Source organism: Populus euphratica, unplaced genomic scaffold (assembly GCF_000495115.2).
Source record: "Populus euphratica unplaced genomic scaffold, PopEup_1.0 scaffold3574.1, whole genome shotgun sequence".
Classification (NCBI taxonomy): domain Eukaryota; kingdom Viridiplantae; phylum Streptophyta; class Magnoliopsida; order Malpighiales; family Salicaceae; genus Populus; species Populus euphratica.
Genome location: NW_011503470.1, coordinates 1 through 626, shown reverse-complemented (window position 1 = coordinate 626; position 626 = coordinate 1). Strand labels below are relative to the sequence as shown.

Sequence of the window (626 nt, the reverse complement as noted above, 5' to 3'; positions counted from 1 at the left end):
TGGGGGGGGGGGGGGTGGGGTTAGCAACATCCAGAACATTAAATTAATTAAAATTTTGAACCAAATAAACATCTTCACCAGATCAAATCCACGACAAAAAAAAGAAATAAGAGTAAAAAGCATTACTACCAAACGGTGCTTCAGAATCTGCAGTATTGTTGATTAAAAACAAATTATTCTGCTCTTTCTCACGCTTCTTCATTTCCAAAAACAAAGCTAGCTCTTCTTCTTTTTCTTTCATCATTGTAGCTCTTAACTGTTGTCTTTGCTTCACCACTGCTGCTTGCATTTGCGAGTCCTGTGCCCTAAAACTACGATTCATTTTATTCAAATCTTGAGAGAAAAAAAAGTAAGAAAACCTCTCCAACCAAAATACCCTCAAAATTTCACGGATCGAAAGCTAAGAACAAGCTTCGTTTCTCATACACGCCTTTTAGATCTAAAATTGCATTCGAAACGCAGCATTTTGAGGTAGCTACGCTTTACAGAACTGAAAGCTACAGAGACAGAGAGCACAGCTTCAAGAGAGCTCCGTTGTTAAGTCAAAGCCCTGAGAGAGAAAGAAAAAACAAGTACCGTTGTTGTTACACAAAAGCTGAGAAAAGAAACACTTGCAGAGAGAGAAA

At 38.0% G+C, this 626-nt stretch overlaps 1 protein-coding gene across 2 annotated transcripts in view; it reads right to left on the bottom strand.

Annotated features, from left to right (window-relative positions):
- Positions 1 to 620, bottom strand: part of LOC105119824 (serine/arginine repetitive matrix protein 1-like) — a 4,505-nt gene extending 3,885 nt beyond the window's left edge. Inside the window, exon 1 of one of the 2 annotated variants that reach the window (XM_011018018.1) lies at positions 127 to 620. In XM_011018018.1, coding sequence (XP_011016320.1) covers positions 127 to 322 — 196 coding nt within the window. In that variant the 5' untranslated portion in view covers positions 323 to 620. The remainder of the gene's footprint in view (positions 1 to 126) is intronic. The other variant, XM_011018019.1, reaches the window with a different exon arrangement.
- Between the last annotated feature and the right edge of the window lie 6 nt (positions 621 to 626).